General features: G+C 37.7%; 1 protein-coding gene across 1 annotated transcript in view; it reads left to right on the top strand.

The window, feature by feature from the left end:
* LOC102419199 (leukocyte surface antigen CD47-like) overlaps window positions 1-12,266 on the top strand; it is a 127,728-nt gene extending 115,462 nt beyond the window's left edge. The window contains exons 4-8 of the mRNA XM_023754959.1: window positions 1,386-1,493; window positions 2,502-2,594; window positions 3,571-3,663; window positions 5,238-5,330; window positions 12,142-12,266. Coding sequence (XP_023610727.1) covers window positions 1,386-1,493; window positions 2,502-2,594; window positions 3,571-3,663; window positions 5,238-5,330; window positions 12,142-12,266 — 512 coding nt within the window. The remainder of the gene's footprint in view (window positions 1-1,385; window positions 1,494-2,501; window positions 2,595-3,570; window positions 3,664-5,237; window positions 5,331-12,141) is intronic.
* Window positions 12,267-14,882: the final 2,616 nt, after the last annotated feature.

The raw sequence follows: 14,882 nt of genomic DNA, 5'->3' as shown, positions 1-14,882 counted from the left end.
GGGGGTGACCCAGGCTGTTCAGAGGAGGGCTATGGGGAGACCAGTTGCAGAGTTGGCAGGGACCATGCTGCTGCGGTGCAGTTAGGGCATCAGGCCGGTGGGGAGGGGAAGTGGGGGCATCAGGCAGCAGGGGGGCCCAGTTAGAGTGATCAGGTCAGTAGGCAGAGATGGTCAGGGATGATCAGGATGGCAGGGGGGCCAGTTAGGGCGATCAGGCAGGCAGGCAGGTGAACAGTTAGGAGCCAGCAGTCCTGGATTGTGACAGAGATGTCCGACAGCCTGGGGATCGGGTCTAAACCGACTGTTGGACATTCCCCGAGAGGTCCTGGATTGGAGAGGGTGCAGGCTGGGCTGAGGGGGAACCCCTCCCTGCACAAATTTTGTGCTCGAGCCTCTAGTCTATATATATAAAAGCCTAAGTGACCAAAGGACTGAAAGACCAATTGACCATTCGAGATGATACGCATTGATGACCAGGGAGCAGTTGCTCAATGCAGGCGCTGCCCCTGGTGTACTCCCACAGGCAACCTCTCAAGGCTGGCCAATCTCCCACAGTCTGTCCCGCTGGCCAGCCAGCCAGATCAGCCCTAATAGGGCTGGCTGGCCAACCTCCCATGGTGGCTCCCCCTGGCCACCAGCCACATTTGGCCCTGATCACCACGCAGGCTGAGGGACCCCACCTGTGCACGAATTCATGCACCAGGCCTAATTGTTCAACTAATATATATATATATTAACAATTTAAGCATTCTCTTCCTTCGGGATATCAAAAGGGTGTGATTAGTCCAATTTTATTCTAGTTTTTCAAAATAAAATATCTAGATTTCCAGATGTTTATCATTTTATGTAAGGTGGAACAAAGTTCTCTTTTTCTCAGTATTACCAATTAGCCAGTTATTTCCCATCAGCATTATCTATATCAGCTGTAAGGCTGAGGCAGTTTTACTCTTCAGGGGACATTTTACAATTGATACAACTGGGGCTGTTACTGGCATGCAGTTTGGAGGGAGGCAGGGATGCTACTAAACCTTCTAAATGTGCAGAGCAGCCCCCTTCCACCATAAAGATTTATCTGGCCCTAATGTTAATAATGCCCCAATTGAGAAAGTATGATGTATATGACTTCATCTTTAAATTGTAAGGTAATAAAAGCATCACCCGTAAATTCAGCATCCATATTTATACGTCTGTGACACTGTTTAGTCATTGACAGACTTATGAAAAAGATTTGAGGTGGCTGCACATGATACAACTGAGTTATTCCTCAAAGGTTATTCAATTATAGGAAGTTATCAGTTTGTCTCTGCACTTTTTAAGTTACAGAAATGGCTTCAATTCTTGAGATTGAGTTCATGGAATTCTTTGTGTGTGTTTTTTCTTTTAAGCACTTAAATATAATTCCAATATTACGAAGGAGAAAATCATCATTATATCTGTGGCTGGACTAGTTCTTAGTATATTAGTCATTGTTGGAGCCGTTTTCTTCATCCCAGGTAAGATGTGCAGTTACTATGAGGGAAGTCATGGTTGATAAGGTTGAGAACATTGTGGGGGGTGGGACTCTAGGGGAGAATCCATTCCTTGCTTCTTCTGTTTTCTGGTGTTTGCTGGCAACCTGCAACTCCTTGGCTTGTGGCAGCATAACTCCAATTTCCACTCTTAAAACTCCTGTGCATCTCTCTTCCAAAGACACTTACCATTGAATTTAGGCCCCACCTCATTAATCTAGAATAAATTTCTTCTTCCAAGAACCTAAACTAATTCATATAATGGAATTCTCATTCTTTGGCTCTATAAATTAACATTCTCAGCTTCCGGGAATTAGGGGGTAGGCAGATTTTTAGGGCCACCATTTAACCCACTGCAAAGGCAAACTTCATCAGGCAAGACATGGAAGTGGGAATGAACATGGGAAACAAATCAATCTGAAACTGCATTTGCCTTTGGAGGATGGGAATGGGATTCAGGAATAAGAGTATGCAGCACATGGAAAGAACAGCAGGGATAGGCTGGGACTCAAAGTGTAGATGTAGAAAGCCTACGTTTTGTTAACAAAATACAATATGGGTGTAATGTTTAGGAACAGAAATTTGGCAGTTCTCTTTGCAGCTGAAGTTAGTGAGGGTGTGGTGAGGAAAGAGATGAATTAAGAAGACAGCTACAAAGAATAGCTATTTTGACTTTAGGACAGATTGAATATAGCACATGAAGAAATTGGTAAGAGACTCCAAGGTAGTTAAGAAAGAGAAAAAGCCGATTGAAGGTTTTGACTTGTTGAGACTTAGATGTTGACATTTAGATGTCTTCAGTTTGGTCTTAAATAAAAAAAAATTGTCACTTATTTTGTGTGGGGTTTTAGGGGAAGCATTTATTTTTAAACATTTGCAGTTTATAAGAGTAGTATTGAGATGAATACATTTAATAAATTAAGTACTTTAATTTCCCACAGAGTAGAAAGTACGTAGGAAAATATTTTAAACGTTAATTTTATTTATCAACAGGTGAATATTCAACAAAGAGGGCCAGTGGACTTGGTTTAATTGTAGCTTCTACAGTAATACTAATATTACTTCAGATCTCTATGTTTATGATAGGTAAGTATTTGTTGTTTCAGCATGATTGTGTCCTTTTTCATTTAAAAAGCATCATTTTTTATTAAAATAATTCGTGCATTTTTTTATAATACAATAAAAGTTGATTTGTCTCCCTAGCTATTCTTAGTGAAAATTTCCACCCATATGGATTAATTTTAATGTTATATTAGGTTTTAACATAGTTATTTTATAAAAAGTGACTTTCAGAGATATATTTAATGCCAGCCAATGGATTTTTTAAATTATACTATTTAATTTCTTAATGATGATCTTCATATTCTTATTTCAGTTTTTGAAATTAGGAGTAGATATTAAACATTCTCATTATATTCTGTTGTGAAAACTCTCTTTAAAAAACTAGTTATACAAAATAGGGTTGTAAATCATAAAGAGTTATTTCAAATATTAACATTGAGTTTTAAAAGTTATACATTATGATTATCCAACCTATAATTGGTAACATTTTTCACTCTATTTTTGGGTTAAATCACTAAATATTTTTATTATTAAAGAATCTATTTTTTCCATTTGCACATTTAACTCTTGGTATGAGAGCCTATCTCTGGGTTGCTATATATTAAGATGGTATTAATTTGTTCTAAAATCACAATTAAGGGTTATGCTTGCACAGTGGTTCTCCACCAGAGTGATTTTGTGTGCATGTGATGAGGCCCTGCTAATAGCCACTCCTATGGTGAAATACCCACGTGTGGTAAAAGCAGCATTGTTCTAAGATTTGGGGTAAAAACTGCCAATGCAGCTCAGCTCCCTGCAGAAATGAAAGGCTGCTGAGGGTGTGAATGTGGAGCTGACTCCTGGAGTGGAGAGAGATGGCTTAGGTCACTGGGAAAGCAGCCACCACCTGACAGAGTCAGTCTTTGGTCCTAGGATACTGACCTTGACTGTACGAAATACAAGTGGAAGTGATTGCTTCTTAAACATGTGCAACATGCTTTTTTTTTCCTTGAAGCTCCAGCTAAAAAGAAGCTCCCCATCAGCATCATCTTATTGATTGTTCAGGTGCTGGGCCTTTTGATCTCTGTGGTCGGACTGAGCTTCTGTGTCTCAGGTGAGGGTCACAATCTATTCTAGACCCAATTTCTCTTCCTACCAGTAATTTCTCTTAGAGCTCTTTTTCTCTTTCCTTTTGTCTTTCTTACTCTGTTTTAAATACATAGTCTTTATTTGTTAGAGCATTTTAGGTTCACAGCAAAATGGAGTGGAAAATACAGAATCCCCCTCTACCCCATCTACTCACAGCCTCCTCCTCTATCAACACCTCCCACCAAGTAGGACATTTGTTACAGTCTGTTGAACCAACATTGGCCCAACATTATCACCAAAAGTCCATCGTTTGTATAAGGGTTCAGTCTTGGTGTTGATTTTGATAAATATATAATGACATGGACCATAGTCGTAGAATATCATATAGAAAAGTTTACCTGCCCCCAAAACCCTTGGTGCTCTGCCTATTCATCATCCCTATTCTGAAACCCCTGGCAACCACCAATCATTTCACTGCCTCAAAGTTTTGCATTTTCCAAAGTGTCTTATACTTGAAATCATACAGTATCTAGCTTTTTCAAATTGGCTACTTTCCCTTAGTAGTGTGCATTTAAGCTTCCTCCATGTCTTTGGGTGCTTGATAACTCATTTATTTTTTATCACTGAATAATATTCAGTTGTGTGAATGGACAATAGTTTGTTTATCCATTCACCTATTGAAGGATATTTTGGTTGCTTTCTGCACAGGGAAACGTATTGATTTGTTATCAAATTGCAGATCTAGACACACAATATAGAAGTGCATGTTTTTGTATGGACATACTTTTTCAACTTCATTTGGGAAAACACTAAGGAGTGCAATTGCTAGATTGTATGTTAAGAATATATCAATTTTGTAACAAATTACCAAACTGTCTTCCAAAGTGGCTGCACCATTTTGCATTCCCACCAGCAATGAACGAACATTTCTGTTGCTCTACATTCATGCCAGCATTTAGTGTTGTGAGCTTTTCATTTTTTCACTCATTTTCCCCCTACTGAGGTCAGTGCTTTCCACATTGGCTGATTGTTTAGTGGCCAAACTGCCACACCTATATTCATGGATGAGCTTTTAAAAGAACCATTTGGGTGGAGGTTTAGGCTTCACAGACTATTTCCCTTTAGTCTAGACTTGATAAGGTACATGCTATGCAAGCAACGGCTCTTCTTTCCGTACAGGGAAAGGAATTTTTGGAATCATTGCACTGAGTTAATAATGGGTATACAAATGTAGGTAATTTTTGTTTCTTTTTTAAAAAATATATTTTTATTGATTCCAGAGAGAAAGGTAGACGGGGAGAAAGATAAAAAAAATGATGAGGAACAATCACTGATTGGCTGCCTCTTGCATGCCCCCAACTAGGGATCAAGCCTACAAACCAGGCTTTGCCCTGATTAGGAATTGAACTATTACTTCTTGGTTCATAAGTTGATGCTCAACTGCTGAGCTACAAAGGCCGGGAAGTAATTTTTGTTTCTTGAAAATGAGAAAAATATTTACTCTTCCTAAAACTTAATGTTATTTCTGTTATTGATTCTTTTAAAAAGTTCAGTTATTTCATGTGAATTTCTAAGATAAAATTTTATTTGTTTTTGCAGAGTGCATCCCAGTGCATGGTTCTCTTCTGATTTCAGGCTTGGGTATTACAACCTTAGGGGCATTACTTGGATTAGTTTATATGATATTTGTTGGTAAGTCAGCTTTGTTTTTGTTAGTCTATGCCAAGAATTTCAAGTCTATAATAATAAAAGGGTAATATGCTAATTAGACCAGACAGCCAATGACCTTCCGGACATCATTGGGATGTCCTTTGGGACGAAGCTGCGGTGATGGGGGCGAGGCAGAGGTGGTTAGGGGTGATCAGGCAGGCAGACAGAGGGGTTACGGGTGATTAGGCAGGCAGCTGAGCAGTCAGGGGCAATCAGGCAGGCATAATGGTTAGGGGCAGTTAGGCAGGCAGATGAGTGGTTGGGGCAATCAGACAGGCAGGTGAGCAGTTAGGGGCGATCAGACAAGCAGGTGATCAGTTGCAGGTGATCAGGCAGGCAAGAAGAATGGTTAGGAGCAATCTGGCAGGCAGGCAAGTGATTAGGGGTGATCAGGCAGGCAGGCAGAGGGGTTAGGGGTAATCAGACTGGCAGGCGAGCAGTAGGGGCAATCAGGCAGGCAGAGTGGTTAGGGGCAATCAGACAGGTAGGCAGAGGGTAGGGCAATCAGGCAGGCAGGCAGAGGGGTTAGGGGCAATCAGACAGGTAGAGTGGTTAGGGGTGATCAGGCAGGCAGGTGAGTGGTTAGGCATGATCAGACAGGCAGGCAGAGGGGTTAGGGGCAAACAGGCAGGTGAGCGGTTAGAAACCAGTGGTCCCGGATTGCGAGAGGGATGTTCGACTGCCGGTTTAGGCCCAATCCCACAAGGATCTCTGTGGGATTGGGCCTAAACCGAAAGTCAGACATCCCTCGAGGGGTCCCAGATTATGAGAGGGTTCAGGCTGGGCTAAGGGACTGCCCTCCCCACACACATGAATTTTGTGTACCAGGCCTCTTGTATATTATAATTTGGAAAGGCTTTTGGTTGGTTCTTATAGCTTAGGATCAAGGAAATGTATTGGTAACTAATGAAAAGGTAGAAATCATGAGCTATTGAAAAGTTTAAATTATAGACTAGTTTAAAAGAAAATGGCTGTATGTTTTCGAATGCATAAACCTTTTAATGCTATGGAAAAGAAGAACTGGTTGAGGATTTTATTTATTTATTTATTTATTTATTTAAAAATATATTTTATTGATTTTTTACAGAGAGGAAGAGAGAGGGATAGAGAGTTAGAAATATCAATGAGAGAGAAACATCGATCAGCTGCCTCCTGCACACCCCCCACTGGGGATGTGGCCGCAACCAAGGTACATGCCCTTGACCGGAATCGAACCTGAGACCCCTCAGTCCACAGGCCGATGCTCTATACACTGAGCCAAACCGGTTAGGGCGAGGATTGATTTTAATAAATAGAAAAGGGTTTTTAATTAGCCATTGTTTGTGTGATAGAGCTCTTCACAGAGACCTACTTCTCACTTGCTCTTCTTGCAGACTGGACTGGTTATAGGCCTTGACGCCCAGAAATGGACAAGAATTGAAATTCAAAATCTGTCATTTTTGCTAATTAAGAGCAGTGTCCTCTGATAATTGACTTTGAAATATTTTTTCTTAAAAGCATTATACTATAATAAAAACATTGTTTTAAAATTTAGGCTTTTGTTATTTTTAAAATCAATTATTACTAAGTGTGGAGTCAACTTGTTTCTAAACTTTGTACTTAATCTGCCAAGTATCAGTTGACAGGCTTTTGTATGTTATTTTTTAAAAAAGGAAAGGAGACAGAGAGATAGAGATATCAATGATGAATGAGAATCACTGTTAGGCTTCCTCCGGGATGCCCCCACTGAGGGTTGAGCCTGCAACCTGGGCATGTGCCCTGACCAGGAATCAAACTGTGACCTCTGGTTCATAAGTTGAAGCTCAACCATTGAGCCACAGCAGCCAGACTGCATAAGTTATTTTTAATAGATATATAGATATAGGTGCTTTGAATAGTGAGTGCCTAAAGATGTTCCCTACAATCAGATTTTTATTAGTCTCCCTTAAACAACCTTTTTTAAATTTATGAAGTAAAGCAAGCTCTTAAACATTTATCAAAATAATCCAAGTTACAAATTAATGAAATAAAACATCAGTTTTTCTGCATTGCTTTAGGCAAACTTTGTGTTTCTAAAAATTCATACAAGCCTTGAATTGTTCAATTCTAATACTTTTTGAATTGAATAAATTCAAATAATCAAATAATTTTCCATATGACTTGCACAGTACATTCAAAGAAATTTTATCTTTATTTTTGAACTTTAGCTTTTGCTGACTGATCATGTAGTTCAATTCTGTTATGTATTCTTTGTCTCCCTTTAATTAATGCTTATTAAACAAATAGAGGCCAGGTGCACGAATTCATGCACCGGTGTGGTCCCTAGGCCTGGCCTTTGGGATCGGGCCAAAACCAGCTCTCCAACATCCCCCGAGGGGTCCTGGAGATCCCTCTATTCCGACTTTGCTGAAAGTTTTTATAAAAAATGGGTGTTACACCCACCAGGCATGGTTTGGTGTTTGAGTGTCAAACTATGAACTAGGAGGTCATGTTTCAATTCCCAGTCATTGCACATGCCTAGGTTTCACACTTCCTCTCCCGCTTTGAAATAAATTAAAAATATATATTAAAAAATGAGTGTTTGATTTTGTCTAATGCTTTTTCTACATATTTTCATATGGTCATGTGATTTTTGTCTGAATGTAATGTATCACATTAGTGGTTTGTGAATATTATGCCAGCCTTGCATCTCCAGAATAAATCTCACTTGGTCATGGTGTATGATTTTTTAACTATATTGCTGGATCCCATTCGCTAATATTTTGTTGAGGATTTTAGCATCTATGTTCATCAGGGATATTGGCCTGTGATTCTCTTTCTTTGTACTGTCTTTATCTGGTTTTGGAATTAGGGTAATGCTAGCTTCTTAAAAAGAAGTTGTAAGTGTTCCTTCTTCCTGGATTTTTTGGAATAGTTCGAGGAGGGTAGGTGTAAGTTCTTTGAATGTTTGGTAAAACTACACTGTGAAGCCATCCAGACCAGGACTTTTGTTTGTTGGAAGTTTTTTTTATTACTGCTTCTATTTTCTCAGTTAGTATTGGCCTATTCAGGTTTTCTGATTCTTCCTGATTCAGTTTTGGAAAATTTATTTTTCTAGGGATTTGTCCATTTCATCCACATTGTACAACTTGTTGACATATAGTTGAGTATTTTATTACAATCCTTTTTATTTCTGTGGTGTCAGTTGTTCCTTCCTGTGCTTTTGTTTCTGATTTTATTTATTTGGGTCCACTCTTTTTGTTTTTTAATAAGTCTGGTTAATGGATCATCAATCTTGTGTATTTTTTTAAGGAACCAGCTCTTGGTTTCACTGATCATTTGAATTGTTTTTTTTAGCCTCTATGTCATTTATTTCTGTTCTAATCTTTATTATTTCTTTCCATTTACTTATTCTGGGTTTTTCTGGTGTTCTCTAATTCTTTAAGTTGTAATGTTAGATAACTTATTAAAAATTTTTCTTGTTTTTTGAGGTAGGCCTATAGTGCTATTAACTTTCCTCTCAGTACTAGTTTTGCTGTGTCCCAGAGATTTGGGGTTGTTGTGAGTTCATTTTCATTTGTTCTTAGAAATTTTTTTTATTTCTTTCTTGATCTCATTGGTAACCCATTCATCCTATGTAATAAAGAGCTGATATGCTAATTAGACTGGACAGTGGAACGACCTTCTGGAACAACCAGTGGGTGGAGGACGGGGCCACAAGGCAGCTGGGACCATGATGGCCAAGGCAGCCATGGCCTCAAAGGCCTACTCTTGCATGAATTTTGTGCATGGAGCCTCTAGATTTTTAATAACATTCCATTTAGCCTGCATGTGTTATAATGTTTTTACTGTAATTGACTTTTAATTTCATTCCATTGTGATCAGAGAAGATGCTTGATATGATTTCAATCTTCTTAAACTTGTAGAGACTTGTTTTGTATCTTAATATATGGTATAACTTTGAGAATGAACCCTGAGCACTTAAGAAGAATGTATATTCTGCCACTTGGGAGAAATAATATATAAATGTCAATTAAATCCATGTGATCAGTGTATCATTTAGAGTCACTGTTCTAGTGTTAATTTTTTGTCTGAAAGATCTATTTAGTCAAGTTATCTGGGTGTTACAGTCCCCTACTCTGCTTTTATTACTGTCAATCTCTTCCTTAAAGTACTCCAGAAGTTTGTTTTTATATTTTTAGGTTCTCCTATATTGGGTGGATATATGTTTACCAGGGTTATAGCCTCTTACTGGATCTATCCCTTTAGCATTAGGTAGCAACCTTTACTGTGTCTTTTGATGGCCTTCATTTTGATGTCTATTTGTCAGACATGAGTCTTACTATCCCAGCTTTTTCTCATTTCTATTTGCATGAAATTTTTTTTTCCATGCCTGCACTCTCATCCTGTGTGAGTCTTTTGTTCTGATGTGGGTCTCTTGTAGACAGCATATAATTGGATCATGTTTTTGTATCCATTCAGCTACCCTATATCTTTTGATTGGAGCATTTGATTCATTTTTATTTAAGGTTATTATTGATAGGTACCTATTTATTGCCATTGTAATTCCTTATGTCTATGTGTCTCTCTTTCTATTTCTTCTCATTAGAGCATTCCCTTTATCATTTCTTTCAGTGCTGGTTTTGTGGTGATAAACTCCTTTCACCTTTTTTTGTTGGAAAAGCCCTTTATTTCACCATCTATTTTTAATCGTAGCCTTGCTGGATATATTAATCTTTATTTCAAATCCTTGCTTTTCATGACCTTAGATACTTGATGGCATTCACTTTTGTCCTATAGAGTTTCTGATGAAAAATCAACTGACAGCCTAATGGGAGCTCCTTTGTAGGTATCAAATTGCTTTTCTCTTGCTGCCTTTTAGTTTGTCGCTTTGTCTTTAATTTTTGACCATTTAATTATGATGTGTCTGGGCATGGGCCTGTTTGGGTTTTTTTTTTTTGTTTTTTTTTTGTTTGTTTTTTTTGCTTAATATGATCTTTTTTCTTTACCAGATTTGAGTAATTTTCTGTCATTATTGCTTTAAACACATTCTTTAGTTTTTGCTCACTTTCTTCACCTTCTGGTACTCCTCTGAAGTGAATATTGTTAAGCTGTCCTGTTCTTTAATTGTCTTTTTTTTCTTTTTGATTCTCTGATTGAGTGATTTTTTTCCATCTTGTCTTCTAATTCACTGATCTGATCCTCAGCTTTCCCTAATCTGCAGTGTATTCCTTCCACTGTATTATTTATTAGTGCCATCTCATTCTTGATTCTGCCTCTGCCTGTAGTGTGATTGATAATCAGTCTTGATTTGCCTCAGGCTATTGACCACAAAATGGGATGAGAGGTTTTCCAACAAGTCAATTGCTCCCCTGGATGGTAAAGGTCTGCTCCAGAAAGATGTTCACTGGAGTGTGAGGGAATGACTCATCACAGGAAACTGTGGTTGCTGTCTTCCAAACTCTAACCCCAGAACCCACAATCCTGAATTCTCTTCATACAGCTCTAGTCCATTCTGCCCTCCCTCTGCCAGATCCCAAGGTGAGTGGCTGCACATGAAAATTTGTGCATTAGCCCTTCAAGGGGGTTCCTGCATTTCCAGCCATCTCTCACTGGCAGACAGAAATCTTGCTGCTTCTCACAGCCAGATGTTATGTGGGCACTTTTCTCAGTTCTGGTGCTCTGGGCTGGGGGTCCCAGCTTGGGGTTTAGACCCCAGGGTACTCAATTGGAACCCCCAACATCTGAGATATGCCTCCAGAACTTCAGCTGTTGGGAGCCTAGCCCACCCTTTCACACATCTGCACTTCCTACCAGTCTCTATGTGGTCTCCACTTTCCATTCTTGGTTATCAGTGTTCTCTCCAGCTAGACTTCAGTTGATTATTCAAGATGTTTTTTCTGTACTTTAGTTGAAATTCCAGTTTGGTCCTTGGAGAGTGTCAGTGTAGCTTCCACTTACACCACCACCATTTTGGAAACCACCTCTGAATACTTTATTTTAAAATTTAACACTGTATAGGCTTAATTTCTTTCATTTATTAAATTCATTTTATTATTTTTTAATTCTAGCAGGTTCTAAGCAGAATACTATACATCCTCAAACGGTAAGTTAAAAATTCTTAAATGAATTGAGTTTGATAAGTTGATGTTTTCAACTGAGGAATTGTAACTGAGATATTAAAACCTTTTGCTGTCTGTTTAGTGTAACATTAAATTAAAAAAAACTTAGAAGTCATTTTATAACCTTTGCATAATTGAATCTAATTCTATTTTTAGAACCTATGTTTGGTCATTTAGTAGCAATGAGATAGAATAAGTGATTCCTTGTAATACTGCAGACTTCTCATATCCAGTATTGGAAAGTTTATGTGTAAGAATAGTGGTCATTGTCTCTGCTGAAGAAAAGCTGATTCTAATATATTGCCTCACCTGTTGTATTTATTTGATGTGCATGTACAAAACAGTATTTCAGGCTTAAAATGAGGAATAAATTTATATTTAAATGATGTTATTTTAAAAAATAATCCATAAAATAAATGTAAATATTGGATAAAGTATTTGTTCTGAGTTATGATTCATTTCCCTCATTTTATAAGCATTTTTCTTCCTCCAAACTGTACTGCTGTTTTCACTATATCTTGGATATCTTCTTAAGCTATTTGAGAAAATTCCAAGAAAAGGAGCATATTTAGGAGATAAACTAAGAGAAATAAATTAGGGGGATTAAAAGAACACCTTTATAAAGAAAGATTCGTCATGGTGACAGGCACAAAAGCTACTTTTTTTGCAAATAACATTGGAAAGGACTATATTGTACTCATCTTCCCATAAAGGATTTAATGGTAGCTCTACCTGGAATGCCACAGGTGAGACTCCTGTGTGGCAGGAAGTGGGGATTGCATATGCTGCTAATTCTGATGAGCCTCAACAGACATGCCTGAAAGGCAAGCGGGAGTAGGGGTGCTCTACCATGGGTGTTTATTCTAAGACTGGTGCCATAGCTACACTGTCACAAACACACAGCAGCTTTTCTTGTGCCTCTGTCAGAGCTTATCCAGCCATTAAATCTTAATTTGCATGACTTACAAATGGTTGTTTTGCTCTCATCTCTTGTTAACTGTATTATTTATTATGTTGCTATTTATTTTGGACTTTAATAATTTTTTCAAGACGTTAGGTTTTCTTTAACTGAGAGGGACTAGGTGGGGTAGCAAATTCTGTACAGAAAAAGAATGTTGAGAATAAGACACTCCTTAAGTGAGACTTGGCAAGCTTTCCTGTTTAACCTTTATTGCTTTGGTTTTAGACTACAGGATTCACCATTTACTATATAGTTTATATGTTAACATATGTAAATTTTAGTATGAAAGACATGAAATAGAGTCTATTTTTATATAAGTACTAGGGGCTCAGTGCATGAATTCGTGCACCTTGAAAGGAACTGTGGGCTGAGAGGCTGTGGTAGGCACAGGGGCAAGACTTGTATATATTTCTTGGTCCATTACCAGATCATAATTTGAACTGGTCCCCAAAGCAGTTAGAATGTTTTGTCTATGCCTTGGGTAAAATCTAGTGTTTTGTGTTTTTCTACCTTCACCTCTCTTTTTTTTTAATATTAATCAAGAAATAAAAATTTTTTGCTTTAATGTTCTCACCTCTGAGAAAAATGAACTGCTCTGTATCTCCCAAGTAGTTGCATGCATTAGCAAGTGATATTGGGCAAGGGGACTACTGCTTTCTTATATTGGCCAAGATGAAGTCTATAGCGCCCCCAGTATAGAAGAATCTCAATTAATTACAATTTCTGATTTATAAATTTTAGGAAGATATAGTCTCTCACCGTGGAGTGAGACCAAAATATTTCACTTTCTCCCTAAATCTAGATCTATATTCTCAACTAACTATTTCCTTTGTGGGGGACTGTGGGTATGATCCACAGAAAGGCATTGTAATTAAATGTCTTAAAATTAATTTATATTGACAGCTGTGGAATAGTTGGCATGATATTACTACCTAGTTGTTTATTTGGAATGATTTTTAATTGTGGAACCTTACTAATTGTTTGCTTGGCTTGTTACTAATTCTTGGTATTTAAAGAATTGAAAGGAATGATGAATGATGGTAAGTATAAAAAGCACATACAATTATAGATTGGTTAAAATACGGACATTGAAAAGAAATGAAATTGCTTCTTGGAAATATGGCATTTTAAATAAAAGGGACACTGTCAAAGCATAAAAGTTTACATGTCTTGATTTATAAAACTTAAATCTACTCTGTTAAAATTGCACCACTAGTCATATAAAATCTGTAGGGTGTCACCCATCAGATCTCCGGCCGTACTGTTCACAGCAAAGAGAAGCTACTGCTTTTTACAAACAACTTTCAAATGCAGTGACAGTTACTGTGAAATGGTTTTTATATGACACATAGATAATCTGGCACAAATCTTTATAATCTTGACAGAGTTCCTTGTGTTGGTGATTTTTTTGCACTTAAGCTATGGGGGCTTAATATCTTTGCTTTTCCACAAAGGAACTTGATTCTAACCTTCAGGGAAAGGACTTAGAAAGAGGGAGAGAGAATCTGGCTGGTGTGGCTCAGTGATTGAGCTTCAAACCAGGAACCAAGAGGTCACTGGTTCAATTCCTGGTCAGGACACAGACCTGTTGTGGTCCTGATCTCCAGTGAGGAGCATGTAGGAGGCAGACAATTGAGGATGTCTTTCATTCATCAAAGTTTCTCTCTCTGTGTACTCCCTGCCTCTCTCTCTGGGGATCATCATCAACAATAAATTATTTAAAAACAAAACACTAACTCTTCCCTGCCCTCTCTCTAAAATAAATAAATAAATAAATAAAAGAAAAATATTTGGCTACTCTAGATTTTGCTTTTCTTTGGAGGGGGGAGGGGGAGGACTCTGGGCTAACAATTTAAAAAATTTATTTATTAAATGTTTCAAACACACACATTTGTTAAAGAGGTCAGAGATATCGAATGTTATAAGTATTCATGTAGCTCTGATTACATTTTAATGTGTTTTTACCTTGTCAAAAACTTCATTCATTTGGTATTTTACTGTCATGACTTGATCATGCAAATAGTTCACTTTCAATTTTACTGTTTTAAAGTCTGTGACCTACCTGCTCACCTTTATAGCAAAAGTGTAGCATTAACTCAAGAGGCTGTATTCCACAGTACAATTAATGTTTGCATAAGAGTAAAATCACACCGAATGTCTGTTGGTGGATTAAGTTTAAAAGAATGTTTAGGCTGTGTTCAACAAGCAGGCACAGAATGATCACACTTTTGTTGCTGTGTGTCACAGCCTTTATTACAAAAATGCATGTTTTATTATAGTAATTATGGCCCTGCATAAAAAAATGTAGTTAGTAGGAATAAATGAAATGGTATTAAACGAAGAACTAGTGCCTAGAATTGTAGCATGGTTTGCTTATATTTTCATTCTGGTGTCTTATTTTTCTAATTTTTTGTTCTTTACTTTTCTATTGTGGAGTCATTCTTCTTTAGTTGAATAGAGTAATGAAACCCCTTTTCCCCATGGTCAAAAAAC

The sequence above is a fragment of the Myotis lucifugus genome, unplaced genomic scaffold, assembly GCF_000147115.1.
Source record: "Myotis lucifugus unplaced genomic scaffold, Myoluc2.0 scaffold_67, whole genome shotgun sequence".
Lineage (NCBI taxonomy): Eukaryota > Metazoa > Chordata > Mammalia > Chiroptera > Vespertilionidae > Myotis > Myotis lucifugus.
This window is presented reverse-complemented; position numbering and strand designations above follow the sequence as displayed.